The following is a 27,161-nucleotide window of genomic DNA, read 5'->3' on the forward strand; positions in this document are numbered from 1 at the left end:
TTTTCGTCGTAAAATATGACAAACCATGCAGAAAATCACCCTCACTGGTCCCTGCTAAAGATTTATCTTGAAATCGACAACTGCGGCGGCAAACGCGGAGTGTCACCTGCTCCCTGACGGTACGGTTCACTGGAGAAAGCACTCCGTCTTGGGTCACTAACTTCTTTATTGCAGACATTATGCACTCCATAATCATCTCCTTCACCTTGTGGAAGTCGTTATAGACTAGAAGCTCTATACACAGATGCCGGCGAATAGCTGGCCTTGACCCTTGGGGCCACGCCTCAAACCAACCCCCAGCGATCTTCAGCGATGGCTAAAGCACAACATCCTCGATGTACATCTCGGCGGCCCTTGTGGCCATTAAATGGTAAGTCATGAGTTTTACATTCAAGTTATTTTCAGCAGTCTCACCTCCTCGCAGCCCGCCCAAGTCACTGCCTTGGGCTTTCCACCGCCAGACATGTCCTCAGCAGAGCTCAAAGCTCGGCGGTCCTCCTTTCCTCTTGCATATGGTCTTTCGGTATGTTAGAGGTGGTCAGCGTTTACGCGAAAATCCCCCGCTGAACAGCCATCAGAGACTTGGTCACTTGGATTCGCCTCATTCCCGGAAAACCTCCCCTACGCCCTCAAGAAACCACTGTGTGGGTCTTCACAGCATATCTGAAAGGCAAGGCAGCTTGGTCTCGAGTATTTGATCCCTCCTCTGGTCGAGCTCAAGATCAAGCTGTCTTGCCTTCCAGGTATGCTGTGATGGTTTGGTGGCTCGACTGTCACTGGAAGAAGTCGTTGACCGATCACAGCATACTTGAGAAGCAAGGCAGCTTGGTCTTGAGTATTCTATCCCTACTCTAATCGGGCTCAAGATCAAGTTGTCTTGCTTTTCAAGTATGCTGTGGTGGTCGCGGTCGTAGGTCGTTGACTGATCACAGCATACTTGAGAAGCAAGGCAACTTGGTCTTGGGCTTGCGCTTTTACATGGGCCAAGAAGTGCGTATCTGAGCAAGTTCAAGATCAAGTTGTCTTGCTTCTCAAGTATACTGTGAGGAGGATCACATCGCACTGGGTAGACTGAACAAGTACCCCCAGGGGCTTCTGAAGCCCTATGTTGACAATGTATTTGACTCTATCATTGATCGGGATACTCCAGACGGAGTAGTAAGCGACTTATGCCAATACACAATGCTTCACATTTCTGCTCATAAGCTGATGTATGACACAATCGATAAGATGCTCCTCATCGGCAGATGTATGACACAATCAAGAAGCTGAACGAACTGGGTGCAAAGTGGCTGTACGTCAAGAACTGGCTCAACCAAGTTGTCTTGCTTTTCAGGTATGCTGTGATGGTTCATCGGCTATGCAAGCGCCCATGGAAGGCCCTTGACCTTACTGGGAACTCAACCCTCTCACGACGAGTCCTAGGATCAAATGTAAGTCTGATACCGCCTGAAAGCGTCGACTGGAGCTGGATTTTAACTAACAACGCTTTTTCTCCAATAGGTTGATTTGAATTCCCATTACACCGATGGAACCCCAAAGGACGATGCGTATATGGAATACGATCTTGGCTATGCAGCCGGCGCTGGTCTCCCAAACTGGTTTGGACTTCTGTAAGGAATCGGGAATGAAGGCGGCGGGAAGAAACATGAGAATGGCATCGGCAGGCTACCTAATATAGGAAACAATTCCAGACACTGTTTCTCACATCCAATCTCTCCTTATTGCTGCAAAGCCCCAACTTGAACCACTTGCTACATATATGACTGCTGCCTTGTTGCAGACCGAAGAAATTGTCCGTGCCGGGAAAGTGATGAGATATGTCTTCCAGGTAAGAGGTGTGTTGTCTCCTACTATATGCAGTCGCTAACAAGCCTTGTATCATATAGTTTCAAGCCGTCGCCTGTGGACTTGCCCTCAACGGCGAGACCGACGATCTAGCAGCCAAGGTAATCTATACTGGCGTCGTGTCAAGTCCCGTTACCGGTAGAAGACTCGGTGAGGTTGCATACGTTTCGGTGACCCTTGTTGACATGGAGACAAGTCTCGGCGCACTTTGCAAACTCAGAGAACCCAGAGGCAACACATGCGAGGTGTTTAAACTCCCAGCTTCTGTCTAATTCCGACCTAGGTAGGTTGTGATAGAAAGGTACGTTCCTTGTTGCTTGGATTATGTTTGCAGCTCATTTGATCCCCTCCTATGACATTAGAATGCCAGTTGAGCTAACACAAGTGAGATATACATAGATATATACAGATCTATTACGACTTATACTTGATCGTGAGAATCGAAACTCCAGAGAACACTTACACAGTGAGGTGCGAATGGGACGAAAAACGGAACCAGAACCAAGAAGCGTATTGAGGATTCCCTGGTGCTCAGCCCTATCTCAGCGTGTAGCAGGAGTAATACTTCCGGCTCGTCTTACACGATAAACGAAGGACTCGACCGGCTGTATCACCCAATCGATGTTTTCTGCTGAAAGATGCATATCGAACTATACTATAGCCTGGGCGGCAGAACGCTATTCAAGCTGTAAAGTATTAAACATGCCTCCAACCCTTCACCGCAAGCTTACTGACTAACTTGCCCCCTTCTACAGGCACCTGATTACATTCTTTCGCAATAAGCACAGATCCGGCCGGCCGAACGAATTATCCTGTTCCCCAATACCGATGAGACCACATGTCGATCAAATAGCCTGACCAAACCCGGAATAGAATGATTGGACTAATATCTGGGAGTACTGTCCAAAATTTATACCGGGTTTCTACTTGATAACGAAGTAATGGGGTAACTAGACCAAAGCCAGCCCTTTCCCTACAGCTATGTCACAGGTTACTTTCGTGTTGATGGTATCGGAATCCCGGACTAGCAGACAAATGGTCTTGAAACGCTTGGAAAACTTAGCCTTGACCATGAAATCGACAAGCCATTCCTCTAATCCCTTGCTGGAACAGAAGACATGCATTCTATTCTTTCTGACCTCCCGGAAGGACTGTCTATACTTTTGACAGGCGAAGCTGGGTCTGGAAAGACGTCTACTGTTGTGAATAGTGAAAATTCCAATTTCTACAAGGCCGTTGTTCCTTATGCTGACAAAAGCCCAGTTGCCGAAAGTATGAAAGCGTGTTTTTATGCCACGAGGGTCGACGAACTGGGCAACGACAAGCAACAAGTCGAAGTTACCTTGTACCAAGCGCTCGACCTCTCGATTAGATGAGGAGCCATATTTCTTCTTGAGGGGTGTGATGAAATCATCCGGCGCCGCCCTTCATTCGCTTCCAGTCCCAATATCCGCATGATGTCCTCTGCCATTCATCGGCTGCTCAACAGTTCTCATGGTATCGCGTTCTTGATAGCCAACAACCAACACCCGAGACTAGAATTCAATCCACGCTTTGAATTGCTATTCGATTGTACCCCGCGCATTCTCGGACTAGTCCTCCGAGAGGAGACTCCATTTGAAATCAACGATCAGATACAAATGAAGCAGAGACTATGGAGACATTTGTGGGAGTGAATTGCTTTGTCTTGGCGATGAGAACCGGCGAATTAGACGATCAGTACTAGACTAAAAAGCATAAAAGATGAATAGTCATAGGACATTATTAGGCTCTTTATTTTTGTACCCTCAAGTCCTTGTTGCGTATCAATACGACGCAGCCACTCAGAGTGGCTAGACAAGACCCATTTGGAACAAGCGTGACATAAGAGACACGACTCTTGACAACAACTATGCCAGGATCAGACGAGTATTTAAAAGTCTATTCCATGTCCTATTATGTATGCATGCCGCCCTTTCTTTCTATCAGAATCTAAAGATAACAGAGAAGGAGCATCAAGGTCAGTGTTCACGCTTTAGAAGACTCCAAGATATTGTCACGGCGTTAACGAAAAACCCGACAGACAGTATCTTTCAGATACCATACATAACGAAACAAACAACTATAAAATCTGGAAATAATCAAATTTTAGTATCTTCCACATCAAGCGCACAAGATGAGTTTGTCAACAACGTCTCTGAAGATTGTGCGAATCAGTTCGCTCCAGGAAGCCTACAAACTCGTCAACCTGGCTTGCGAATGCTTCGCAGACGATCCCCTCTACGCTCTTGTCCTACCAAAGCGCTTTGAACACCCTGAGTGCTTCCGAGAAGCTTGGTCAACTAACTTCCGCGAAGAGTATGGAAAGCCGGGTTCTATCATACTTGCGGCGAGAAGAGAAAGTGATGGCGAGTTTGTTGCTTTTGCTGTTTGGGCTCGTTATGGATCGAGCTATCTCGCTCAGAGCTGGCAAGGAGATACTTGGGATAAGAGTGAGTGACCTTTCTTTCACTTGTGACTAGGAAACGTATTAACCGAAACCGAAACAGAGCTTATGAGAATCAAGACAACGATGAGCAATTTCTACGAAACTATCACTGGCGGTCCCGATACCAATTTAGTATCGACAAACGCCTTACAGTACTTGGCCACCGGCGCAAAAGTAGCAGAGAGCTATTATCCCGAAGAGCGTTGGGGTCTATCCTGGCTAGGCGTTTCTCCTAAGTGTCAAAGGACCGGTATTGGACGGCGTCTGACGCAATGGGGTATCGATCGAGCTGATGAGGAAAGGGTACCAGCAGTACTTGTGTCTAGCAATTCAGGCAGGCCGCTTTACGAAAAGTTGGGGTTTAAGGAGATTGGTCAAGCTACTTTCGACAAGGAGGGCAATGCGCAGCCTGTGATGTTAAGGCCAGTGGATAACAAAGCGGATAACGCGGAGGGGGGAGAGCAGCGACCGTTGGAAGCATCAAGAGACTGAAATAGCAAGTAAATTATCTTATACTATAGAGACCATGCTCCTTTGTTGTTTATCTTTTTATCCTAAAACTCAGAGTTCAATTTGCTTTACCAAAGGTTGGGTCAGTACAGAAAAAGTAGACACCAGTCGCACAACCAATGAGCGTGGGGAACAACACCACGGTGTGACTGCACCTTCCATCTCAACGGCACGTGGATTGCAACTGCCTCTAACATTCGATGCTTAACATTCTTATCTTTTCCACTGGTCACTTAGATCGTCACATCTCTATCTCTTTTGTTCACGCAAATGCCAGGGCTCAGTTACACAAGCGTGCCACAGACATGCAACACCAACGGTGATGCACTAGACTGCTTGGAACGTGTGCAAGCTTGGTTAGTTTGTTGGCTGTCGATAACGACCTCTCTATGGGAACCTGCATACTGATGACGAGTGCGTGGTTTAGATGGCAATCCCTCACGTTTAAAAGCGAGACGAGGCGAGGCGAGACGGATGCGCAAACGGTTCCAACCTTCTTTTGTTGTCAACGGTTTCACCAAACTCGACATGAAGATTGCTGCGATCCTTTGTGCCTGTGGCCTTTTGCCTACAGCTGTGGTGGCTGAGTTCAATGGAAATCTGAACTATGCCAGTCCGTCTCGTCGTCATGATCGACTCGGTTTGAACGTTCCTCTAATCAAGCGCCGTTCCTTGAAACGGGGCAACACACCCTACGCTGCATCCCAACTCAACTTCACCCATGGCGTCGCCTCTGGAGATCCTTGGCCCGAAAGCGTTATCCTATGGACTCGCATTGCCCCTTCCCTTGATTCAAGTCTAAGTAACAACGCCGTAAACGGTACTGCTGGACTCTACAGCCACGAGACTGAGAAGTACATCAAGGCCGATCCTCACCCTATCTGCGTGGAATGGGTCGTCTCTGACTCCAACCTTTCTGTGGATCAAGGAAAGTCGGTGGCTAGCGGTCGGGCTTACACTACATCTGATATCGATTATACTATCAAGGTGAGAGCCAAAGGATTGCTCCATTGAACAAGGCTAACTCTTCCAGGTTGAAGCCGATAGCTTACAGCCTCTCACCACTTATTATTATCAATTTTCCGTCTGCGACTCGGACAACAAAAGCCCTGTCGGCCGTACAAAGACTGCTCCTACAGCGGACGACGACGTTTCCGATCTAAGCTTTGCAGTTTTCTCTTGCAGTAACTATCGTGAGTATTGCCCACCGCCTCCATCAGGCTCGTTCAAGTTTGAAATTCGCTGACCAGCCCAGCCAATGGTTACTTCAATGCTTATGGGAATGCGGCTAGAAAGGACGAGCATGACTATGTTATTCATTTGGGAGACTATATCTACGAGTATGGCAAACTTGGCGAAAGAGCCAGCAATCCCAAGTGGGAAATCCGTACGCTTCACGATTACCGAACTCGTCATGGACAGGTACGATCTCCGGACGACCGCTGTGTAAGCCGGACTCTCACATGTTACAGTACCGAACCGACCCAGATCTACAGCTTCTATCCAAAGATTTTGCTTGGATTCCAACTTGGGATGACCACGGTATGTTTACACTCTGTCAGGGGCGCCTATCTAACAACTATGCAGAGTTTGCAAACAATGGTTACAGAGATGGGTTTTCTGGCCTGAATAATACTGAGGACTCTTTTCTTAAATCCGGAAAGAAAGTCAGCGTCGATACTCGAAAAGTGAACGCTGTACGAGCTTACTTTGAGTGGATGCCTATCCGGTATGTTGTGAACTGGTGTCTTTGTGCTCGGCTTTTACTGATACTGTTTATAGCCAAACCGACTTGGACGATGGTCTCCGTGTATGGAGATCTTTCAAAATGGGCAAGCTCCTCGACCTCATCATTCTCGACACGCGAAACTATGACCGCAGTATCACTTCACTGGAATGGAACGATGAATATATCACAATGATCAGTGACGATCCCAGCCGAACACTCATGGGAAGTCGTCAAGAGAACTGGTTTTACAGATCTCTGAGCGAGTCCAAGGAGCGAGGTGCTACTTGGCGAATCGTTGGCAACCAAATCATCTTTTCACGTATCACTGAGAATTATGGTTCCGGTGAGATTATTTCTGGTGATAATTGGAACGTAAGTTTCAAACTACAATACCTGTCTTTCTCGTTATCTGACTTTTGCAGGGCTACGTCGCGAACCGAAACCGAACTCTTGAGCATCTGTACAACAACGACATTAACAACAATGTGTTCCTCGCTGGTGACAGCCACCAGAACTGGGTATGTCTGACTCTACGCTGTTGGATATCAACTAACATACTTTAGGTCTCGGACCTCGTCTGGCTGGGAACCAAGGAATACGACAACAAGACTGGCGCCGGAAGCATCGGAGTTGAGTTTGCTGGAACCGCTGTCAGTTCTAGTGGTATCGACGGTCCAATCGAGCCCACGGCCGGTAAATCCTCTCGATCTAGAGTTGAAAAGAACCCCGAGCTGCAATGGCAGGAAGGCTACTACCGTGGATACTTCATCCTCGACGTCAATTCCAAGAATGTCACATCTCGATTCTACGGTGAGTTCCCAACTTGGATGTCAAGGCAGTTTCACTAATATTTTCAGGTTCCCCCTCTGTCGCTACCCGTAACTCGTGGGACATTCCTTTGGCCAACTTCACTGTCGTTTCTGGTGAGAACCATCTCAAGCGACCTGTTGCCGGCGGTCGTGCAGAGTCTGGTGCTCTTCGTTATGGGGAAATCACTCACACCAACGTTAGTCTCAACACCGAGACTGGAGAGTGGAACAACACTGGCTTTGCGAAGATGTATGTAGACATTCCTAAGGAATAGAGTAGTCTTTATGGAAGTAAAAGTCTGAAGGAAACCGCTTTTGGGAAGAATCTTTAGAAATCGTGCTTAAAAACACGCCTGTTATTAATATGGCCAATTTAGTCAGGCCTGGTGAACCAATTTCTGTTTTAAATGTGTGTATAACGAAGAAGGGGATGAGAAACATTTTGAGGGTAGTAGTGAGGATATAAACCAAATAGTCATGATGTTAACCAACGTTCCCAACCAATATTCAACCCTCGTACTCCTCGGGCTCACCCTCCTCGTACTCCTCAGCCTCGTCGTCGATGTCGGCGTCTTGGTATTGCTGGTACTCGGAAACCAAGTCGTGCAAGTTGGACTGGGCCTCGGTGAATTCCATCTCGTCCATACCCTCGCTTGTGTACCAATGCAAGAAAGCCTTGCGTCGGAACATGGCTGAGAACTGGTCGTCGACACGCTTGAAGATCTCCTGGACGGCGGTGGAGTTGCCAACGAAAGTGGCGGACATGTCGAGACCGCGGGGAGGCACGGAACAGACGGAAGTTTGGACGTTGTTGGGGATCCAGTCGACAAAGTACTCGGAGTTCTTGGTCTGAACCTTGAGCATCTGGTCCTCGATCTCCTTTGTTGAGAGACGTCCGCGGCTGGGAATTTCATTAGTTTTTGTGTTTTTGAAATTTGGTCAGTTTCAAAACTTACAAGATGGCGGAACAAGCGAGGTATCGTCCGTTGCGGAAATCGGCAGCGGCCATGATGTTCTTGTTGTCGAAAATCTGCTGAGCAAGGCCGGGGACGGTAACGTGCTGGAAAGTCTTCATGTTGCGACCAGTCAGAGGGGCAAATCCGACCATGAAGAAGTGAAGTCGGGGGAACGGAATCATGTTAACAGCGAGCTTTCGCAGATCCGAGTTGAGCTGTCCGGGGAATCGGAAACATGTCGTCACACCGGCCATGACGGTGGAAATCAGGTAGTTGAGATCGGCGTACGAAGGATCGGCGATCTTGAGGGTCCTCTCGTAGATATCGTACAGAGCCTCGTTATCGATACAGAAGGTCTCGTCAGAGTTCTCGACGAGCTGGTTCAGAGACAAAGTGGCGTTGTAAGGTTCAACAACGGTGTCGGAAACCTTGGGCGAGGGCATAACGGAAAAGGTGGCCATCATGCGATCGGGGAACTCCTCGCGGATCTTGGACAGAAGAAGCGTTCCCATACCGGAACCGGTACCACCGCCGAGAGAGTGCGTCAGCTGGAAACCCTGAAGGTGGTCACAGTTCTCAACCTCGCGACGAACAACATCGATGGCCTCCTCAACGAGCTCGGCACCCTCGGTGTAATGACCCTTGGCCCAGTTGTTTCCGGCACTGGCCTCACCGGCGACGAAGTTGTCGGGGCGGAACAGCTGGCCTAGAGGGCCGGCGCGGATGGCATCCTGGGGGCCGGACTCAAGATCGACCAGAACAGCACGGGGGACGTACTTGTCGTTGCCGCCCTGAGAAAGTTAGGAATCACGTTGAAATTTGCAATTGCAATATACTGCAATTGGTACTCACCTCAGCAAAGTAGACGTTGATGCGCTCACGCTGCTGGTCTGAAGTTCCGTGGTATCTGATGTTCAGGTTAGACAAAAGTGTGAGGCATAAAGTCGGTGACGTTGTTGACTCACGCGCCGCTGCCATCAATACCGTGCTCCTTGGAGACGGTGGACCTGGAAATACGGTTAGATCTAGGTTTCAAGGATTCAATTGAGCTTAAAGCTTATAAAAAAAGACTTACCAGAAGCTGGAACCGACTTGGTTGCCCTACAAAGATTCATCAACTCAACATATGTCCCTCAAGGTTTTTTTTGGTGGTGGGTTCGCCCTTACACATTGGCCGACCTGGACGTGGACCTGAGAAAGAAAAAGTCAGTTTGGTTGAGTGACAAAGCGTCAGTCAGAAGTTAAATCTTACAATCTCACGCATCTTGACAGATTTAGTTGATTAATGTGTTGTGTGTGTGTGTGCGTTTGTGTTTGTACGTGAGGTGTCTTTGGGTCTGGTCGTTTCACTGAAGGTCGAGGCAAGAGAAAGAAAAGTCTCCTTTAAAACACACGTAAAATGGTGCCTAAAAGTAAAATGAAGGAGAATTCCGGTGCCTGGGGAAGGAGAAAGGAGGGGGGTAAGGGGGGGGTTACTAACGGAAGGAAAGAAGAGAGGCGGTAGAGGTACTAGTGGCACGATTGTGTACATATAATTGGATGGAACGAGGTCACTTATTAGGTGTCGGATAACTGAATATTTGGTATTGCAATTTCTTTTTTTTCTTCACTCTTGATTCAGTTGCTATGGGCTTCTGGGTCTTACAGTAGAGCAGGGGAGTACAGTGGGAGGTGGGAGGAAGAAGAGCTCGTGTTTAATTGTCTGCCAATCGATTATGTGGATATGTGTCCATGTTTTGATGGGGGTAGCTGTTGACTAGACCAAGCTAAGCTTGAGCTATCTGGAGCTATACCTACAGACCTACCAGTTGTTGTGAGTTCAGGCTACAGAATAACTGAAACTCAATGAATCCAGTCAACTGCAGTTATGGGCTCAGCGGTACCTGCAGTATCTCTTGTCATCAGTGGTTGCCTTGTCGTTGTCGTTCCATGTTGTTTGTTGTCTCCCCTCCCCAACCCAAATTGTTTATCTCGCTTCTCCTTTTTGTGGCAAATTAGATCAATTGTGTGACTTGGACTTTTTGACCCATGTTTTGTTCCCCCCCTCCTCTAGGTCCCCTAGTCCCCCAATTGGCTGGGGTGAGAGTGGCTTCATCGACAGCGCTAAAGATAGGGAAACGAGAACCTTGTCAACAACTGTCTTGCCTGGCTCTCAACTACAGACCAAGTTTGGACACAAGCAGGATGAGTTGATGATACAATCGCTGTATGTTCTACTGATTCACTTGTACAAACTTGCAATTGAACAGAAACCAGACAGTAAACCGGTCGTAACAATACCTAGTCATCCCCAAAAGCAAACCCCAAAAACCCCCCTCATGGTCATCTCACCGCTTTATCAGAATGTCTTGGGCAAGCGCCATGATCAACAAATTCTATCACACCGCGAATACGGACACATTAACTCACCCTTGACAATATGATATCCTGGGCTGAACTCGTTCTAATTCACTTTCTTTTACCAGCTGTTGAGTGTAGTTATTAAAGTCTCCCAATGGAATCGACTCTGTAGTACCTATCTACTTACAGTTGCAATGAAACTTTGTGCGATTTCAACATCAATTGCCTCTGATAACTACGCCCCTGGAACATTGCCGACTGGTCAAAAATTTAAAAGTCAAACCATTGTGACAGCTGAAACCTGCGTGCGGCTACGATTTAGCTTGATCCCAACCACCCGAAAACACCATCAACCAACATCATGAAATCCTTAGTCAGCAAGCCACCCTATACCGATATGACAAGAGCCTCAATAAAGTACAGACAAGCTATCAATTGCCATGTTTCAGACCGAGGAAACTATTGAAAACGTTGACAAGTCACAATTTTAATCCAGGCGATGGGAACTTCTGACACAATAGGCAATATTACAGAATCTGTCGCGATGAACAGCTCTATCATCGGTATTCACACTTTTCAGATGATCAAAACTCCGGTATAGTGAAATTGAGTGTGGTGTACACGAAACAACTACACCAATTCTTCAATGTGATTCGAAACAAACTTTATTCTATCAAACACTCGAAAGATGGCATATATCCATGTATGGTGTATCGATAACTTACCAGCACATTAAGGAGACACTCCAGATAACTGGATAACTCATCACAAGTGGTAACTCTGAACATGTGTAAGGCTTACATTGACTCAAGTGATCATCTATCATCATCTACTGTTTCGTTTCCTGTACTAAAACCATCCCGACCATGCCCTCGTGCTTAATTCTTTCCCTCCTCCGCAATGGCTGTCATATCCACGTTTCCAACCTTGATAAACTCCTTCTCCTTTGGCAACGAATCCAAGAACTCGTCTGAAACATGCAGGTGGTCCTTGACAACCTGTCGCGGCGTCAAAGCCAACCACTGCGCTACAGAGATGTCCGAGAACTTGGGCGCCTGGAGAACCTCAAGGAAAATCAAATCCGTGTCTCCGGTGTTCTCGACATAGTGGCTGTTGGCAGCTGGGATGTATCCAACTCCTCCGGCTGTAAAGTCAAAGGTGCGTGCCGACTCGGGTGCTTTGAAGACGGTCACGCGGCCGCTTCCCTGGAGGAAGTAGCTCCATTCATCGGAAGTCGTGTGCCAGTGGATTTCGCGGACTGCTCCGGGTTGGACCACGACAAGAGCGGCTGAGAAGCCTTCAGCGATGGGGAATGTCGTAGGGTCGATGATCTTGACTGATCCTCCAGGGACGGTGTGTGGTTTCTGCTGAGACCAGTGGTACGTGTATGATTCCTTGCCCGTCAAAGCGCCTGCTGAACCTGTCACGGTCTGCTCCTTGATATCCTTAGGCGCTGGAGTTCCGTTGAAAATCTATAAGTGCATTAGTATATAATCAGATAGATCGGGGCAGAGTACTCACGTAAAGCTGATCCTTTGGAAGATTCTTAAAGGCAGATGTGTCTGTCTTGAAGTTCTTGGCCAGAACGGAAACAGGGTTTCGTAGAAACGTCTCAGATACCAGGAAAGTCTCATCCTCTGAGAATTTGCCATCGTTAAACACGAGTAGAAACTCAACTCCTTCGTCAAAGGCCTGGAGACTGTGAGGAACACCAGGAGGGAAGAACCAGACATCGCCTGCGCAGAGATCATCGACGAAGCTCTTGCCTTCTTCGTTCATGGCAGCCACACGGAGACAGCCTTTGGTGACCAGAGACCACTCGGCGGATGTATGCCAGTGCAGTTCACGGTAGGCATTGGGAGCAAGACGCATGTCTACTCCAGCCATGGCGGTTGCTGCAGGGAGAACAGCTTGGTTCTGCTGTCTTGCCCATCCAGCGCCAGGCTCGCTGCCAAGACGGTTGTGGGAAAGACCCAGCGGCCACATAGCGTTCGGGACATCTCCAGTATCTGTGCCCGGAGGCGCATATAGATCGGGGTTGAGCTTCTCGTACTCATATGTCCGAGGACCAGGATCAGTGGCACCTAGTCCCCCACGCATTGGCTGGGGGACGTCAACGTCGTCAAAGTCTAGGTATACTCCAAGCTTGGCATCTGCCTTCTGGCCTTTGACGAGCTTTGGATCTTTGACCACGGCGGAGTCTGACTTGTCTGGGTCAGGTAAAGGAGCATTGCCGCCCAGCAGGCTGGAGTCGCCATACAGAGAACCGCTCGTTGAGGTGACAGTCGGAGTCGGGGGATCAACTCCTCCTACTGGGCCTTTGTTCTCTCCATAGTTTCCCATCCTGTTGATCGAGCTTAGATTGAGCTTGACAACATGGTCAATGGGGACTTACTGGGGAGCAGGAAGGGCCAGACCATGAGAGACGGTGACTGAAGCCAGTAAGGCCTTGAACAAAGCGTTTCGAAGTGTCATGATGAGGAAGGCTGTCTCTATGACCGCTGAAGTTGATGAGATGAGCTTGATGCTTGGAAAGAAGCTATGGACGTGCTGAACTGCTTCTTTTATAGTTATTTTTAAGCAACCAGGCCTTGACAATAGTGTAATCGCAACAGCGTCGCTGGATTGGCCATGATAGGCTGTTGCCGAACTCGGGACCGAAAAAGCGATGGCGCACGGATTATTGAGACGATCGTGGTGATGATCGCCTGAAGCCGAGCTCCCCGAGGTCGTGATGTCAGCACAAGGCTGTCCTTGCCCTGATTGCTACTGGAACGATGAACAAAAGTTCCGCCTATTCTGTATAGTATCATCAGCTAAGTATAGTTAGATAGGCGAACAAAGCCGCGAGGCCGTAATTTCGGACATACGAGAATCAAGCAGTCGTTGGGCTTTTGCTGCTTTCTTGTGATGGTTGCAAGTTTGCACCAATAGCATTTGGTAAAAAGCCACGCTTAGACCCCGTAAATACGGCCCGAAGATCGCTTGGCGGCTTGTTTCCATGAGCCGCCGGCAGTTCGGCACTTGGGACGAGATATGTGCTAGGTATTGTTTCATGTCACTCGGCAGCTTATTTCAACGGACATCTAAAGATAGTGAGTAACATCGGTTTAAACCAAGGAACTGTAGGTCACATCAGCGGAGTCTTGTCTAAACATGCCATAAGCGTGTTTATTATCAAGCATATGTTTCACAGTGAGGTATACAATCTATTGGCCAACATCGGATGAGACGGCTTGTTCTCTGATGAATCTCGGGATTCGGAGTGTGTGCATACCCAGTTATGTATATCTTACTTGCAGGAGAGGCTTTGAAGTTCTTGGTAAGTCTTACCATGTGCATCGTACATATATTTGGGTAACACCAACCAGAGGTGATACCAACCACAGGTGTAACCAACAGCTTTGGTACAATGAGTAAAACCTATTCAGCGATGAAAAAGGATATCATTCTGAGGAAGCCATTTTTAGTAGGGTGATAGTGTTGTTCATGGCAATCAGATTGTTGTGGTTTTGAGATTTGCTATCGAAACCACCAAATATACCGAGAACCTTGGACTTTGTTGAAAGGCGTTGCTATATGTTTATGCTGATACGACAGGTCACGTGTCGACTCTTCAGACAAACATTGTTTCACGTTGAGATGTTATGGGCTTCTTTATTTAAATGTCAACTGAATACTTCGATCTTCTATCAACACAAAAGACTAATATACAAACAGCGGTCAAGACTCCGCGGATAACAAACAGCCGGCTTTCAGTCACGGCAATAAGATAACAAACATCAGTCACTTAAGCGGAAACTCAGAACTATATCCTGGCTCAATGGAAAGCCAGTCATGGCACGGCACCAAGATCTTGTAGTTGAAGCAGGGTTTAGAGCGGGGTGAAAGATATCTCCAAGAATCTGCTAACTAATAACTCTAAAGATTGCCTTGATCTATATCCCAGCTAGGAAGGTAGTTCCCGAATCTTGAGCGGGGGATTGACAATGTGGAGTTTCGGACAACAATTCTAGTTCCTAACGTTGGATCGTTCGTATCTCGAATTGGCCGATCTTATCAGCAACATGAATCTTGGACGGTGAACATGTATAAGAAGGTCGATCTTCTCGTCGGTAACATGTTGGGTCGTCATCCTGGCCAGTGTCAAGATCGAGCCATTGACTTGCGAGATTGTGCTCTACTACAAACAGCTTCAATCCCGCCATCATGGTCTACCTGTCTCAGACAAAAGGCCTTGCTGCCTTTGTCTATGGCCTCGCATTGCTCGGCACCCCAGTATCATCATCACAAACCTCTCTCACACCCCGGCAAAAGAAGAACGGAGCAAGTCCATACACAGACACAGTCTCCAAGTATGTCGACTCTCTTGACAAGGAGCTCTGGTCAATCAACAAGAACATCCACGACAACCCCGAACTCGGGTACAAAGAGTTCAAAGCCCACAAGCTTCTCACAACATACATGACGAAGCAGAAAGGATGGAAAGTCACAGACACCGTCGGCGGAATCGACACTGCTTTCATGGCCGTCTTTGAAGGCTCCGGCGACGGCCCTGTGGTGAGCTTCAATGCTGAGTATGATGCTCTTGAGGGTCTCGGTCATGCGTGTGGCCACAACTTGATCGCTACGGCCTCGCTTGGTGGAGCATTGGCTGCAGCGGAGATCATGCGCGAGGAGAAGCTTGGTGGAAAAGTCATTCTCTTTGGCACACCAGCTGAAGAGTCCTTTGGTGGAAAAGTCAAGATGCTTGAGGCTGGTGTCTTTAAAGACGCAAAGATTGACATCTCCCTCATCTCCCACCCCAGCAATGCCCCCGATACCCCGTTCATGCTCGCCCAGTCGACGGATCGCTTCGACGTTACATACACAGGTCGCGAAGCCCACGCTGCAGCCGGACCTTGGGAGGGTATCAACGCTCAAGACGCTCTCCTTCTTGCCAACAGCGCTCTGTCTTATATGCGCCAGCAGATGCGAACGACGGATCGTGTACACGGCATTATCCACTCAGCCGGAAGCCGTATCAACGTCATCCCAGCCGAAGCGTCAGGAAGTTACCAGCTCCGATCCGCCAACGAAGAGCAATTGGAGCAGCTCTCCGACCGCGTATACAACTGCTTCAAAGCCGGAGCCATCGGAACAGGAGCAAAGATGAACTTTACCATGCGTCCGTACGGCTATGCCAACATGAACAGCAACGACGGTCTCGCTGCGTCTTATACGCGATGGTTTGAGGAACTGGGCGGTGATCTCCCCGACGCTGAAGTCGACAAGATGAGGAGTCCTGGTGGTTCCACAGACCAGGGAAACATCAGCCAGGACTTCCCTACTATTTCCCCCATGTTCCAGATCACTTTTGAGAACGGAACTGTGCCCAAGAACGGCCCCCATACTGCGCCGTTTGAAGTGGCCGCTGGAAGCAAGGCTGCTTTCGAGAAGTCTCTTATGGTGGCCAAGAGTCTTGCGGGTGTTGCTGTTGACGTGCTGACCGTGGATGGTCTATTGGATGAGATCAAGGACGAGTTCAAGAAGACCAAGTCTCCTGCCAGACGAAGGAGATAAAGTGCTGGTACATTACCACGAAGAGCACGAATTATGAATCAACGATGAATATTATCAGCCTGCCAGAATGGCACGAGGCAACATCCAAATGCAGATCTCGAGTCAGCTAGTCACACTTCTACAGCAAATAAATTCCCTATGTCTATTGATTAATTAAAACCTGTAATACAATCGGCTCTATCTTACATCTATGATCCCTGCTCCGTCACTCATCACTACATAACTCATGGGTGCCACGTCTCAATTATATGCCAGGCAGACCAACGATCTGTCTCACACCAGGCACAAAACGAGGCACCACGTACACAATGTAAAAGGCTGTACCGGCGGTCATTAGTCCAGTAAACTGTTCTGTTAGCAATTGTTCGGAGGAATGGAACGTGGTCGACTCACCTTCTCGAACCAGGTATGGAAGTAGATTGCTGTCATCAACAGCATCCAGGAGCTAAGTCCCATGACTCCGACAGCAAATTTGCCACCGAGTCCAAGTGCAGGCTCTCCCGCGCCTTCGCCGATAGCATGATCTGCCTCGACATTGGCGCTCTTGAGTGCTCCATCAGACATAACGACGCATCGTTCTTCGTTTCGCTTGCCAGACCACCTCAAGACAGCCCAGCCAACTTCTTGCATGAGGAATGCAGTGCCAAGGGTGAGGAGGAAGACATGACCCGATATGTCATGGCCACCCTTCCACTTTCCACCGGCAGCCTTGCATGCCACAGCCGTGACCTTGTCCGCGACACTGTCGACGCCAAACTCGACCTCCCTTCTAGCGAGCTCGCAGCGGCCACCTGTCCATCGGAAACCGCGATCTATCAAAGCAGGACCAAAACACCACTGCGTAACAAGAAACCACATGGATGTAACAGCAAACCATCGGAAGATAGCCCGAGCACGTCGTTCCAGGTTCGCGGTGCTGGGATGGCTAAACACAAAGCCAAAGAAGGCAACAGTGATCCAGGCCCAGCCTCTCTTGACGAAAAGGACGTTGAACAGGTTGGACTTGCGCGCAAAGTAGCTTGGCGAAAAGCTCGGGTCTTGCAGATGCGATTGCGTGACGTGATCGTATGGAGCGGCTCGCGTCTGGGGTGATATGATGGAAAATATAGTGCCAAAGATCAGCATGGCTGGAAAGATGACGAGCCCAGCTCTTTCGAGAGGTGTCGGAAGGAAGGGCGAGGTGCGTGGCGTCGTGGTAGTTCGCGGCGTAGAGTCCATGGCTGCGATATCTTCTTCAGGGGCTGCCTTTGCGGCGCGGCGACTGGTAGCCATTGGGTAAATTAGGCGCAAGTAAAGCGGGATATAGCGACGAAGAGTTCTAAAGCATTAGAAGAGCTCAATGAGTGGTGGAGAGGGAGAGAAAAGAGATTGAGACAGGTGGCGCCGGAATGGCCTCTGGTGTTTTTTGACGATACGGACACGCAATGACGTCTACGTATGGTACAGCACTGGCGCTAATAGTGGGTTGCCGCCAAGGAACAGAAGCCCTGAGCTTAGAGCTAAGAGATCGGCAGTGGATTCGATTCGGTCGCGGGCGGGAAAAAAGAGGCTCCGTTTTAGCGTGACAAATTGTTACCTACCGCGGGGTGAATTGACCTAGAACTTCGTCCTGACACCATCGTCAAAAAATACATGCGACGACACATTATGGCGATTGCTCTGGGGAATTTTCAACATGATCAAGTGATTGTGGACTTCCGAAAGTCGTTACGTGGTCTCGATAACTGAAATTACATGCGTTATCATGTCAATGCCCATCCACGACGCCGATGTCCCTCCGACTGCCCCAACGAAACGTGATCGATCACGCCGACTTCGACCACACCTGTCCCACCATTCAAACTTTCAGCGACACGTTCACGTTCGGCGATACCTTCTTATACTAAAATAATGGTTGATACCTTCAACTAACACACAGCGGAGGGTGGTCTAGCGGTCAAGAAAACGAGTTTCCTACAAAACCTAAAAGACAAAAAAAACACCACAGAATGAGCAGAGTAACAGCAACGAAAGAGCGGAATCGAACTGAAACAAACTGCAAAGAACAAAACTACAGGAACAAAAAAAACTAGAGAAAAAAAAACACAATATCCATATCCAGAAGAAACTAACAGAAAGAAATGAGCCATCAGGAAACATAGAAAGAGCGGAATACAGGAGAAACAAACAGCAAGACCAATAGACCACCCTTCGCACCTCTTTTTTTGTATTTTCTCGAGTACATGTCTGGTTCCCTGGCTTTTTCAACTCCGTTGACGTCTTTTCTTTTTGTCGTCGCATCCCAGCGGATTCAAAGAGACGGCAACTGTGCGGTGGCGGCACTAGGATGTGGACTGTTCCTTTAGGTATTGGAATAACTTTCCAAATATCAGTGAAGGGTGTCTAGTGCTCATGCGAATGGCTCCCTGAGAAATAGAATCCCTACTGAAAGAGCAGAGTGACAGCAAGGAAAAGGAAGAGGAAGAAGAAAGGGCATGATTGCGGGAATGTCCTGTGCACTTTTTTATCTTTCCGTTATGCACTGTGGGCTCTATTACTGTGTCAGACTGCTGGCTACCCCTGGCGCATTTGAACCAATGTCGAACACATAGCTGTGTCCTCAACTATACCTTCGAATGGCATCGTGGCTTTCCACATCTACACAACGTGGTCCAGAGATACACAAATGCTCCCAAAACCGACCCAGTCGTCTTCCACGGCAACACCAAGGAGAGAACTGGTGCGCTTATCACTGGGTAGATGTTTTTGGATGTCAAGGACGAGATTGTCGAGGTTGGAAGCTTTGCTTCTTCCCTCAAGCTTTACGTCTTCCAGAAGAGACCCTACCAGAACCACTGCACAGACTGCCAGAACCACAGAAAGATCAGACCGACAGCAAGAGAAGAGCAGAACAATGGCAGGGGAAGATTGAGAAGAAGAAACATCCTTCGCTTTTCTTCTCCTCGTCTTGCCATTACTTACAATGGGTTCTTTTTGCCAGTTGTCTAATCATGGCGGATCGAACCGAGGTGGATCATGTGACAGTGTCCTTGGACCTTGACCATACCTTTATATATCAGATTAACTCTCCATACTTCCAGCGAAGAGTGGTGCAGTGGTATTATATATTAAAAGAAAAAAAAAACACGAACGTTATGATCCACACCTATACTATATATAAAACTCTCATCCACTGCCAGCTCTTCGTTTTTTGCCATTTTGGGGTTCGAGTCCAGCCTGGCAGCAACCTGGGGCTTGACGACAAGACATTTACCGCGCCGAAACGTGTTTCTTTTTGGATCGTCTACAGACGCGAAGCATACCGAAAGTGCACAGTCATACAAACACCTCGACAACACCAGAGTCCAATTATCTATGCCAATACGGTTCAAGAGACCTGATGAGACATGCAATAATCTCAAAGGACATTCGTCATGACATACTCACTCGTTGACCAAATGTCTCGTCGCAGGGACTGTTCAATGTCTTGTCTGCTGGTGCGGAACGTGCTTGGGGGTGAGGTGGTGTCACGGCTACCCCTTTTATGCCAGAATAACTCTGTATACCATCAGCAAGGAGTGGTGTAGTGGGAACCCGTTCCTATTCTCCTAAACAAAAACTTACTCTCTCGCCTAAAAAGACCTACAAACTCTCACCCCACTGCACCCTCCTTGTTTTTTGTTCGAGCCCCGGTCTGACTTAATCTTTTTGCTATTTTGAACACGCCTCCTCTATTGATGGCAGTCTCAATCCTAAAGGCGAAGTGCTGTGCTTTGCACAATGAGGTATCGCAGCAGTTCCCAACATGGCATCTTGGTGGTTGACGGATTCCTCTGCCGTTTTGGAGACACGTACCTTTTGTTGATGGCATACTCACACCATCAAATGGAACCAAGAACATCTATCCTCGTAATCACAATGTCGAGGACAAGGGATCCCCCGGACGGTGCATACAACTTGATGGCTTTCCCATCATGGCCTTGCCCCTTTTTGGGGACTTGGACGCAATATCATCATCACCGCCCACTGACAGTGAACTCCCATGCACATGTGGGTTCTCGACTGGAACGATCCAATCGGCGCAATCTTGTGATTGCACATTGGAGTATTGCAGCAGTTGTTCCGGCATGGTATCTTGGTCACTAATGAGTTGTTATCGGGCACGGGTTGAGATACGCCGCATGCCACGCCTTGAGCCACTCCTTCACCATGCTGTCCACCTAAGGTTCATATACTAATCTATCTGGATTCTGCCCACCCGAAACTTTATATTTTGTGTTATCGCCATACCGATTGACCAGGAGTGGTCTAGCGGTACGAGAGTCGTTCTCTTTCTCAAAAAAATATTCTACCTAAAAAAACCTACTACTCTACCTAAAAAACCTACTACTCTTCTTTTGTCATTTTTTGCTAATTCGAGTTGAACCCGACAAGAAGCCTGGATTCGTTCCTCCTTTTCCATTTTTGGACTGACAACTGCAGTCGGTTGATGTCGCTCGGTGCTCGGTGACTCCTCAAGTACAGCACCCCAAGCCATCGACCCATGCGTCGCTATGGTGCGTCACTGATACAACAAGTTACCATCAAATAAATATCCATGTTGACCCAGTTTATGCAATCCATTGTATTGTTCCTTTGCTCCTTGCTTGTTTGACTACCATCGTACTCCGGGCAACACTCCGGGCTGCACCCACTGTAGGCTTGTCTATCATGTTTAACTTTACACACTGAACTCTATCATTATCGGCCCATACCTACCTACTTATACCAGAATAACAAACTCTTCCATCAGCGAAGTAGCTACCTGATACATACATGGAAAATAGGTTATACCTGCTTTAGTTGTATGCCTTAAGGGCGCCTTCGCTTTTTGAGTCTCCCGAGTTCGATCCCATGTTTTGCACTTTATGTATTTTTTTTTACATCATTTTTTAAAGTATACATTGGTCACAATATCTCATTTCTTTCTTCTTTTCGGAGTTTGGATGTCAGCAGATTAGTTCTTAGCTACCTAATCGTCAACCCCTGGTCCTGGTCCTCCGTCTTACACCATGTCTAGTCGCTCCACCCTCCAGGCATCAACCATTATATACCCATTCAAAACAACCACAGTCAGCGAAGTAGCTACTTTATTTAGCTGTCACCTTTAGATAGTGTGGTGGTATAACATCCTGAATATGCCAAGCTTGGTAAAACAACAATTCTTCGCTTTTTGGTCCTCTGTTCGAATGTCGTTGTGATGGCTGTCGATGTTGTCTTCTGGAGAGCAGGGCAGTATTGGCTATTTTTTGCAGCGACATTGTCTTTTTTCGGATCAGCTTATGTCTACCTCTGTCTCTTTTGGTTGACTGTTCAATCTGTACTAGAGACGCGATGAAAATACTGTTGAGTGCTGTCAAATACGATAGCCTTGGGACGACCCTTGGACGACCACTTGGTGGGTAACTACACTCCAACTATGAACGCCAGTTGACGGTTACTCACCCTGTATTAGGACTACCGTTAGATAAACAATAATGTATGTATATAGTATAAACATCTAACGGATGGACCTGGCTGTATGTGGTTCTACTCTCTCAATGTCCATTGGTATTTGCCCGTGTGTTGTCGTGTACTGGGCCTGTCGGATGATAACGGTGCTTATCCAGGGCTCCTCCAACTACTGAATCCGGTATCGGTCTCTCCGACTTATTTCGACTCGCCTCCAAATCTCCTCAACAATTGTCGATCCTTTCCATGAAACAATTAGACTTTTCCGTCTCTTGGATTCTAGAAGTACATGAGTAGAAGATAGAGATCTTCTCTATGAATACCTACTCTCGTTGGTTGATGACACAGCACGGCCAGCCAGACCTCTGTGGCTACGGAGTTTTGTTGCAAGTTGATTAGAGCCCTGAAAGCAAAATGTTTTGATCCCTGTCAATCAGAGTCAGCCGGTACATTGAGCCCAGTAAAATCCGGGGTACGTTTGGGGGAGGAGTTGGGTTGGGGTACTGCTGATTGAAGGGCCTTGGACTCTTTGGAGGTGCTGTAACGCTGTTGATGATGAAACCGGGTTACACACACACACACTTGCAGTCAAGCTGAAAGAAAGAAACAATTACTGTCATGGATTGCCGGTACGTATGAGAATACGGTGTATTGACTCGCAAACTACAGAGTACATGCAACTGTCTTGTTGACTTTTGAGGGACTTCATCTAGACCCGGAAATAAAGAAGCCGATTATGATCTAGCCAAGCCATTGCCACTTGTAACTAGAGTTCTCCCCCAGTTTCCTTTCTCATCCATGGATCATGGCTGAGGGGGGGCGGATAGCCACAGCGTTGTTGGTTCAAGAGACATTCTTTCACCGCTTGGTGAAACTGACAATGGCTATACCGACTGACGTTGGCATTGGCAACTTGTCTCTTTACTCATTCTGAATAACCACCGGACCGAGAGGACAAGTCAGTCAGTCTATCGCGGTCTCCGAGAAAACTGGAACTCCAAGATCCACCTCCGCCTAGTGTCCCAGACCCAAGAAACTGGCCTCTCTTCCCGCATTCCATTGCTTCTTCTGGGGGTAACGCTAGTGCCCATTTGTGCTGAAGATGGCGTAAGAGAACGCCTGGAGCGAGCTGAGTTGCCTGACATCACTGTCAAGGTCAAGAGTCCACCTGCAACGCCTCCAGCCTGAGACTTGTACCAGTATCTGTTAAGGGGTACATGTACATTCGCCCTCCCATCCATTCTCCGATTCCCCTGATCGTCCCCTTCTTCTGACTCGCCATGGCAAACTAGAAAATTCAATCACCACGAATCAAAAAGAGTTGTCATCCTGTTGGGTTTTAGAATTAAAAAATTAGCTGCTGCTACCCGCCTCACCTCCATCCTCAACATCCCCCTTGTCCCTTGTCTGAGCCGGGATTGTTAATCGCTGCAACGCTTTTTTTTCTTGACCCTTCAAGAAAGCCTCTCCCTCACATACATTTTCATTCCTTTTCCTTCTCCCTTGTGCTATCAATTATTCTGTTTATTTCCAGATTGAATCAGAAACAGCGTGTCAAAGTTGTCATCGCAACATCTCTTGCTGTGCCATCCATTGCAACCCAACCGAACCGAACTACCGGGCCCCAAAACAAGGCGGCGAAGTTTAAAGAAAAGACCCGCGACCGCCTTTGCGACCGCCAACTGTAAACAATCCTCGACTTTTATCTGGAACCCGCGACGAGCATATCAATTCGGCTCGTAATTTCCTTTTTGATCGACCGGTTCGAGTTGATATTCAACACTCCTTTAATCTCGCCGTCCCTGGCCTATACCAAACACACGATCCTTATGAATACTTACAACAATCTCGATACAAAACACAAAACCACAAACATGTCCAAGCGCATCTATTCCGTCAACGACTGGGCTCCTCGGGAAGCGAAGATGGAATCCTCTTCCGAGTCGTCTACCGTAGCCGAAGGCTCAACAGCCAAGTCACCGACTGCCAGCGAAGCAGGCGCCATCCACACACCTCAGCCCCAGCGAAATCGCAGCATGAGCCTTTCTATGCCCTGGCGACGACCCAAGTCCTTCGCTTTTGGTCACGAACATACTAATTCGCAAAACTTACCTCGACATTTTACCGATCTCGCTATTGACGATCCCGAAGACGACATGCACGGTCCAAATCACCATCATAACCACTCCCATACCCCTGGTGCTAAGCAGATCAAGGGCATGTTCCGACGTGCCTCGCTTTCCATCAACCGCATGGTCCATCGCCGAGCTTCCATTGTCGACGATACACAAGAAACCGTCGAACCCGGCCGGCCTACCACCTCTTACACCGGTGCGCATTCAACTTGGAATCGACTTCGACAAGCTACCATGAGACGCTCGCGATCAATTTACGGCTTTGACTTGCACCGCGAGCATAGCACCTACCACGAGAACCCTTCTCAGCTGCCTATTCCTGGCTTTGGTGGTGAGCCGCCTGTCATTCCCACCAACTCAGGAGCTGCTGCCAAGGCATCCGCTGCTATGCAGAACGAGTACCTTGCCCGTCAAGGACTCTACAACATGTGGTTGAATCCTAGAACCAACGACGAAAGTAACGACCGCGAGAGCGGTATCGGAATTACGGTGACCCTTCCCGGTGTCGAGTCCGAAGAAAACGAGACGGAGCAGACTGCTATCAGCACGATCGACTTTATCTCCAGACTTCCTGCCGAGCTCGCTATTCACGTTCTCGCCAATCTTGATGCTTCTGCTCTCACCAAGGCTGCTGCGGTGTGCAAGAGCTGGAACAAGATTGTGTATAACCAACACATTTGGCGCGAGTCTTGCCTTCGAGAGACAACCACCACCTATGCAACTAGCGAGCCCGTCGCGCCTGGAAGTGGTCTCGGAGTTCCTGCTGTTTCGCCTATCAATGATTGGAGAGAAATCTACCGTGTCAAGCAGGAGCTGAACCAGCGTTGGAAGACTGGACAAGCCAGACCTGTTTATCTGAATGGGCACAAAGATAGCATCTATTGTCTCCAGTTCGATGAGTAAGTTGATTCATCCTCGTTTTGCAGATCATTCACTGACTTTGACAGACATAAAATCATCACTGGCTCCCGCGACAAGACTATCCGTATTTGGGATATGCACACCCTTCAATGCAGTCTTGTCATTGGACCTCACGAGGTTATCAATGAGCCCGATGTGCTCTACGACGAGGAGGGCCAGCCTACTCATTTTGCTTCGGGTTCGTCTGAGAATGACAAGACAAACTTTTCCGTGCCTGCCATCAGATCTTTCCCAACGTATCACATGGCGTCTATTCTGTGCCTCCAGTACGACGACGAAATTCTCGTTACTGGATCTTCTGACTCTACCTGCATTGTTTATGACGTTCGTGCCGGATACGAACCTATCCGCCGGCTTCGACACCACACGGCAGCCGTTCTCGATCTCGCTTTTGATGACAAGCACATCGTAACCTGCAGCAAGGACTTTACCATTTGCGTCTGGGACCGCAACACGGGTGACTTGATCAAGCAGCTTCGAGGTCACAACGGCCCTGTCAATGCAGTCCAGATGCGGGGCAACACCATTGTGTCTTGCTCGGGAGATTTCCGCGTCAAGTTGTGGAACATCGAGACGGGCAAGAACATTCGCGAGTTCACTGGGCATACCAAGGGCCTGGCCTGTTCTCAATTCTCCGAGGATGGCCGGTACATCGCATCTGCCGGTAATGATAAGGTGATCCGCATTTGGGATGCCAACACCGGCGAGTGTCTCCGAGAGATGCGTGCCCACGAGAACCTGGTTCGCAGCCTCCACATCGACAGTGTAAGCGGCCGATTGGTCAGTGGAAGTTACGACACCGACATCAAGGTGTGGGATATGGAGACCGGGCATCAGCTGCTCGACTTTCCCAAATGGCACGCAAGCTGGGTTCTGAGCGCGAAGAGTGATTACCGACGTATTGTCAGCACCGGACAAGACCCCAAGATCTTGATCATGGATTTTGGTGCTGACGTCGAAGGGATCCAAAACATTGAAAGCATCAAACCCGTTGAGCTGAACGGAGGATTCATCTGAGCCCAGGAGCATCGAGCAGCATGAGTTGGTATAAAGGATATCGGTATTAATGGGCCAGCGAACTCGAACTGGCTGTAACGACTAACGACATGGGAGGCTTACTTGATTAGACTGTTTTTTTTCATGGCAGCTTATAGCATTGGTGGCATGTTGGAGACATGGTGCATGCATGTGTGCAACCTCACGGAGCACATTTGAGATCTGGCGATTGATTACCCCAAGGGGGTGATTGCCAACAGCGTTGACTAATAGCGATTTGATCACATTTGAATGAGTCTGGAGTTTTAATGATTGATAAATTGAACCTTTTGCATATCAGATTTCCGATGCTTTGATGTTTTACCATGCCGTTCCACAAGACGGAGGATAATGTTTAAAGTAGTTGCAGGTATAGATTGGTGAAACCGAGGGAGATGACGGGAATGCACATCAATATCGAAATGCGGGATGTGGGATGCGGGGTGAAACACGAAGCGTGTGATGAATAGTAGACGTCGATCATGTGAGGGAACAAATACTGGAGAGATTCAGAAACAGAAGGTCCAGTGCAGGATCGCATAAATGACCACCCTGAATTAACAAGTTTCCTGATTCAGACGTTTCTTCTATCCACCTGATCTGGATTAAATGTCTGTCTCGGAGTATATCCTCAAGTTGAGTCAACACCATCATTTATACCATGATTATGCCCACATGTTTACCTCTCAATGTAACTATAACCAGGGTTATCAGAGCCAGAAAGATGTATGCATGTCGTCGGGCGGCAAAGGAATAATTATTCCATGCTTTGGTGGAATGCCGTTTGGTGGTGCGGCGGGAAGTGGAGATGGTGTTTTGAAACAGGGGACCTCGAGGGGAGATTGTTGGCTGACACGATCTCTTTCGTCCGAGTATAGATGAGCGAAAAATCAGGAAAAATAAACCTATAGCATGAATCAACTATAGACTATAATATCTTTTTCTTCCGGATTGAAACTTGTTTGCCTATCCCTGGCATCAGCTCTGAATGGCTTCGATAACCGCCACTACGGAGCATTCATCATCAACTGTAGCTCTTCAAGACAATATCCCTACTGTAAATCTCTCCCTTTAATTAGAACCAGTCGGGCGCTTATCGGATGATAGTCGCGCGCGGTTGGACGGGCTGAGACACAAGAGTCGGATTCTAAGCGGTGGCGGAGAAGAAACAACGTCGCTCATGCAAATTAACGGACGGGGCGTAATGCTTTGGTGCGAAAGGAATGTAGTTTTCGCTTTGACAGTAAAGAAAAAAGGGTTCTGGAGGAATGCGGTGGTGGAGATTAAGCATAAGCTCTGTTCGAATTCTGGCAATTGATGTGTTGGTTGGCGCGCAAGATGGATGCGCCACATGGGTAGTGCTGATCCCCGATGCAAGGC

General features: G+C 48.2%; 9 protein-coding genes across 9 annotated transcripts; 5 read left to right on the forward strand and 4 right to left on the reverse strand.

Annotated features, from left to right (window-relative positions):
* Nucleotides 1–1,247: 1,247 nt before the first annotated feature.
* On the forward strand, nucleotides 1,248–1,617 carry FGSG_12947 (uncharacterized protein; the record flags this gene model as incomplete). The annotated part of the gene is made up of 2 exons (XM_011327924.1): nucleotides 1,248–1,433; nucleotides 1,504–1,617. The coding sequence occupies 2 exons, from the start codon at nucleotides 1,248–1,250 to the stop codon at nucleotides 1,615–1,617; spliced, it is 300 nt and encodes a 99-aa protein (XP_011326226.1).
* Nucleotides 1,618–4,003: 2,386 nt separating this feature from the next.
* Nucleotides 4,004–4,807, forward strand: FGSG_06609 (uncharacterized protein; the record flags this gene model as incomplete). The annotated part of the gene is made up of 2 exons (XM_011327925.1): nucleotides 4,004–4,319; nucleotides 4,377–4,807. The coding sequence occupies 2 exons, from the start codon at nucleotides 4,004–4,006 to the stop codon at nucleotides 4,805–4,807; spliced, it is 747 nt and encodes a 248-aa protein (XP_011326227.1).
* Nucleotides 4,808–5,353: 546 nt separating this feature from the next.
* FGSG_06610 (uncharacterized protein) lies at nucleotides 5,354–7,695 on the forward strand (the record flags this gene model as incomplete). The annotated part of the gene is made up of 10 exons (XM_011327926.1): nucleotides 5,354–5,812; nucleotides 5,859–6,018; nucleotides 6,081–6,247; nucleotides 6,298–6,367; nucleotides 6,413–6,554; nucleotides 6,608–6,926; nucleotides 6,977–7,072; nucleotides 7,118–7,364; nucleotides 7,412–7,613; nucleotides 7,662–7,695. The coding sequence occupies 10 exons, from the start codon at nucleotides 5,354–5,356 to the stop codon at nucleotides 7,693–7,695; spliced, it is 1,896 nt and encodes a 631-aa protein (XP_011326228.1).
* On the reverse strand, nucleotides 7,691–9,745 carry FGSG_06611 (tubulin beta chain). The gene is made up of 7 exons (XM_011327927.1): nucleotides 9,572–9,745; nucleotides 9,487–9,510; nucleotides 9,395–9,420; nucleotides 9,285–9,326; nucleotides 9,172–9,226; nucleotides 8,320–9,110; nucleotides 7,691–8,264 (listed from the first exon to the last, which is right to left on the reverse strand). The coding sequence occupies exons 1-7, from the start codon at nucleotides 9,581–9,583 to the stop codon at nucleotides 7,871–7,873; spliced, it is 1,344 nt and encodes a 447-aa protein (XP_011326229.1). The 5' UTR covers nucleotides 9,584–9,745; the 3' UTR covers nucleotides 7,691–7,870.
* Nucleotides 9,746–11,537: 1,792 nt separating this feature from the next.
* Nucleotides 11,538–13,134, reverse strand: FGSG_06612 (uncharacterized protein; the record flags this gene model as incomplete). The annotated part of the gene is made up of 3 exons (XM_011327928.1): nucleotides 11,538–12,131; nucleotides 12,181–13,003; nucleotides 13,055–13,134. The coding sequence occupies 3 exons, from the start codon at nucleotides 13,132–13,134 to the stop codon at nucleotides 11,538–11,540; spliced, it is 1,497 nt and encodes a 498-aa protein (XP_011326230.1).
* Nucleotides 13,135–14,868: 1,734 nt separating this feature from the next.
* Nucleotides 14,869–16,221, forward strand: FGSG_06613 (uncharacterized protein; the record flags this gene model as incomplete). The annotated part of the gene is made up of 1 exon (XM_011327929.1): nucleotides 14,869–16,221. The coding sequence occupies one exon, from the start codon at nucleotides 14,869–14,871 to the stop codon at nucleotides 16,219–16,221; it is 1,353 nt and encodes a 450-aa protein (XP_011326231.1).
* A 244-nt stretch (nucleotides 16,222–16,465) lies between these two features.
* Nucleotides 16,466–17,562, reverse strand: FGSG_06614 (uncharacterized protein; the record flags this gene model as incomplete). Its single annotated transcript, XM_011327930.1, has 2 exons — nucleotides 16,615–17,562; nucleotides 16,466–16,567 (listed from the first exon to the last, which is right to left on the reverse strand). Exons 1-2 carry the CDS (start codon nucleotides 17,077–17,079, stop codon nucleotides 16,466–16,468), a joined length of 567 nt encoding a protein of 188 aa, XP_011326232.1. The 5' UTR covers nucleotides 17,080–17,562.
* A 5,096-nt stretch (nucleotides 17,563–22,658) lies between these two features.
* FGSG_12948 (uncharacterized protein) lies at nucleotides 22,659–23,171 on the reverse strand (the record flags this gene model as incomplete). The annotated part of the gene is made up of 3 exons (XM_011327931.1): nucleotides 22,659–22,978; nucleotides 23,067–23,097; nucleotides 23,166–23,171. 3 exons carry the CDS (start codon nucleotides 23,169–23,171, stop codon nucleotides 22,659–22,661), a joined length of 357 nt encoding a protein of 118 aa, XP_011326233.1.
* Nucleotides 23,172–23,564: 393 nt separating this feature from the next.
* Nucleotides 23,565–25,763, forward strand: FGSG_06615 (uncharacterized protein; the record flags this gene model as incomplete). Its single annotated transcript, XM_011327932.1, has 2 exons — nucleotides 23,565–24,715; nucleotides 24,752–25,763. The coding sequence occupies 2 exons, from the start codon at nucleotides 23,565–23,567 to the stop codon at nucleotides 25,761–25,763; spliced, it is 2,163 nt and encodes a 720-aa protein (XP_011326234.1).
* Between the last annotated feature and the right edge of the window lie 1,398 nt (nucleotides 25,764–27,161).

The sequence above is a fragment of the Fusarium graminearum genome, chromosome 4 (genome assembly GCF_000240135.3).
Source record: "Fusarium graminearum PH-1 chromosome 4, whole genome shotgun sequence".
NCBI classification, from domain to species: Eukaryota; Fungi; Ascomycota; class Sordariomycetes; order Hypocreales; family Nectriaceae; genus Fusarium; species Fusarium graminearum.

What these genes read in the sequence shown, in the direction of transcription:
- FGSG_06611 (XM_011327927.1), bottom strand. An exon ending in ACGTCCAGGTCGGCCAATGT is followed by an intron (nt 9,421 to 9,486) that starts GTAAGGGCGAAC and finishes GAATCTTTGTAG; the next exon opens with GGCAACCAAGTCGGTTCCAG. An exon ending in TCAACGTCTACTTTGCTGAG is followed by an intron (nt 9,111 to 9,171) that starts GTGAGTACCAAT and finishes TAACTTTCTCAG; the next exon opens with GGCGGCAACGACAAGTACGT.